At 61.9% G+C, this 2,024-nt stretch overlaps 1 protein-coding gene across 1 annotated transcript in view; it reads left to right on the forward strand.

Annotated features, from left to right (window-relative positions):
* The first annotated feature begins 1,140 nt into the window (after positions 1-1,140).
* SORL1 (sortilin related receptor 1) overlaps positions 1,141-2,024 on the forward strand; it is a 168,034-nt gene continuing 167,150 nt past the window's right edge. Inside the window, exon 1 of the mRNA XM_007450615.1 lies at positions 1,141-1,489. Within this exon, the coding sequence (XP_007450677.1) occupies positions 1,214-1,489 (276 nt within the window). The 5' untranslated portion in view covers positions 1,141-1,213. The remainder of the gene's footprint in view (positions 1,490-2,024) is intronic.

Here is a 2,024-nt window from a genome sequence, read left to right on the forward strand (position 1 = left end):
CAAAAAGTGAGAGGCCCGGGGACCGCAAAAAAAAAAAAAAAAAAAAAAAAAAAAAATCAAAGAAAAAAAACCAGGGTTTGAGTCCAGAGCACAGTGAAGCATAAAATGAAACAGAGGACAGGCCTTGGCTGCTCCTACAAACCTGCAGAAAAATATTGACCTTAGGTTTGCCTCTGCAGTTCCAACAGCAGTTTTATCTCCTTGTGTTTCAAAGAAGGTCTGGATCTTCCAGCTGCATGTAGGGTTGATTTAAAGTGCGTCCTCCCCACTCTTTGGGTGTCTGCCCCCACTGCCCCCAGTGGCAAGCTTTACTCCCTTGGGAAGGGGACTTGCAGCAAGCAGTGTTGGCTGTGGGCTGAAGGGATTGGTGTGTGTGCCCGTTTTGGGGGTGAGGTAGGGTGGCTCAGTGCTCGTTCGCCCAGGAGGGGGTCACAAGTAAGCCATTGTGCTGGGGCCATGCGTCCCGCGCGGGTATTCTGTGTGCAAGGAACCATTGTATAACTGTGTGATTGTTGAGGTGTGGCGAGTCCCTTGTCGGACATGCCTTTGCTTTTAGTGCCTCTGTGCCAGTGTATATTTACTGTGCTCCGGGTAGGGGCAGTTTAGCTCTGTCAAGGGTAGTTTTGGTGCCCAGAGTTATTGAAACTGTGTGAGTTGCACCACGGGGGCGGGTTCATCTGGACTCTAACGTGCCCGCCGCGTTCTCGGAGCTAATTTTCTCTGGCTGTCCGCGCTCCCCCGGAGGTGGGGATGCGGCAGGGGGCGGGCGAGGTGGTCGTGTGGCGGGACAGGGGGCTGTGCAGTCGGGAGAGGAGACCGGCCGCGGTTGAGGACGACCTCGACGCGACCCGGCAGAGGAGGCGAGAACTCCAGGGAGGACGGGCGAGCCCCACGCGACTCCCGGTTGCCGCAGGGCGCACGGGCGACGAGTAGCGCCTGCCAGGGGACCGGGCCGCGCGCCCGCTGCCTTGACTTCCCCATCCCCTCGCGGGGGAGGGGCCGCAGCAGAGAAAGTGCGCGAAGGGGCCGCGGCGGCGAGCCTCCCACGTGACGGGGCCGCGCCGAGCAGAGCGGGACCCGGCGGCGGCGGGCGCAGCAGGGCGGCCTGGAGCCCCGGGAGCGGCGCGCGCGGCCCCGGCCGGCCGGCGTCCCGGCCTCGCGCTGCACATTCTCTCCTGGCGGCGGCGCCACCTGCGGTCGCGTTCGCCCGAACATGGCGACACGGAGCAGCAGGAGGGAGTCGCGACTCCCCTTCCTCTTCACCCTGATAGCGCTGCTGCCGCCCGGGGCTCTCGGCGAGGTCTGGCCGCAGACGCTGCCCGGCGGCCGCGCGCCCGGGCCCCAGGATCGGGGCTTCCTCGTGGTGCGGGGCGACCCGCTCGAGCTGCGGCGTGGGGCGCGCGGGGCACCCCGGAGGGCGGACGAGAAGCCGCTCCGGAGGAGACGGAGCGTTGCCCTGCAGCCCGAGCCTATCCAGGTGTACGGACAGGTGAGCGGTCGACCCCCGTCTTCCCCCGGCTCTCTCCTCTCCCTGCGCCGCCTCACCCCCGCATCCATCCTTGGCTGTCGCCTCCCAGGTGCAGGCACCGCTGGGGACTTCCCGGCTGGCGTTTGTTTTTTTTCCCCTCCTCACGTAGGAGTACAACCGTCAGCACTTCAATCGCCTTGATCTTTCATTCTTCCTGTCGATTTTAGCAAACGGATTCCAGGGCACTCGCGGGGTGCATTGCCTGTTTCCCCAGGGGGTGTGCTCACCGGTGGAGTTTCCGGCAGGTATCAGAGGGGTGCAGCTTCATTTTACGTGTGGATAAAAAACGGGCTTTCTTTCGTGTATCATCAGTTAGCAGCTGAGGCGAGCACCCTGCAGATGCAGTACATTTACCCAGAACAGTCAGAGGAGGGGGTTTCCACACTTACCGTTTTTAACCACAATTAAGGTGGGCAAACCTGAAAGCTTACTCTCTGGGTATAGTCCAAGCAAGAGGGGTGTGTGTGAGTGTGTGTGTGTGTGTGTGTGGGTGGGT

The sequence above is a fragment of the Lipotes vexillifer genome, unplaced genomic scaffold (assembly GCF_000442215.2).
Source record: "Lipotes vexillifer unplaced genomic scaffold, Lipotes_vexillifer_v1.1 scaffold352, whole genome shotgun sequence".
Lineage (NCBI taxonomy): Eukaryota > Metazoa > Chordata > Mammalia > Artiodactyla > Lipotidae > Lipotes > Lipotes vexillifer.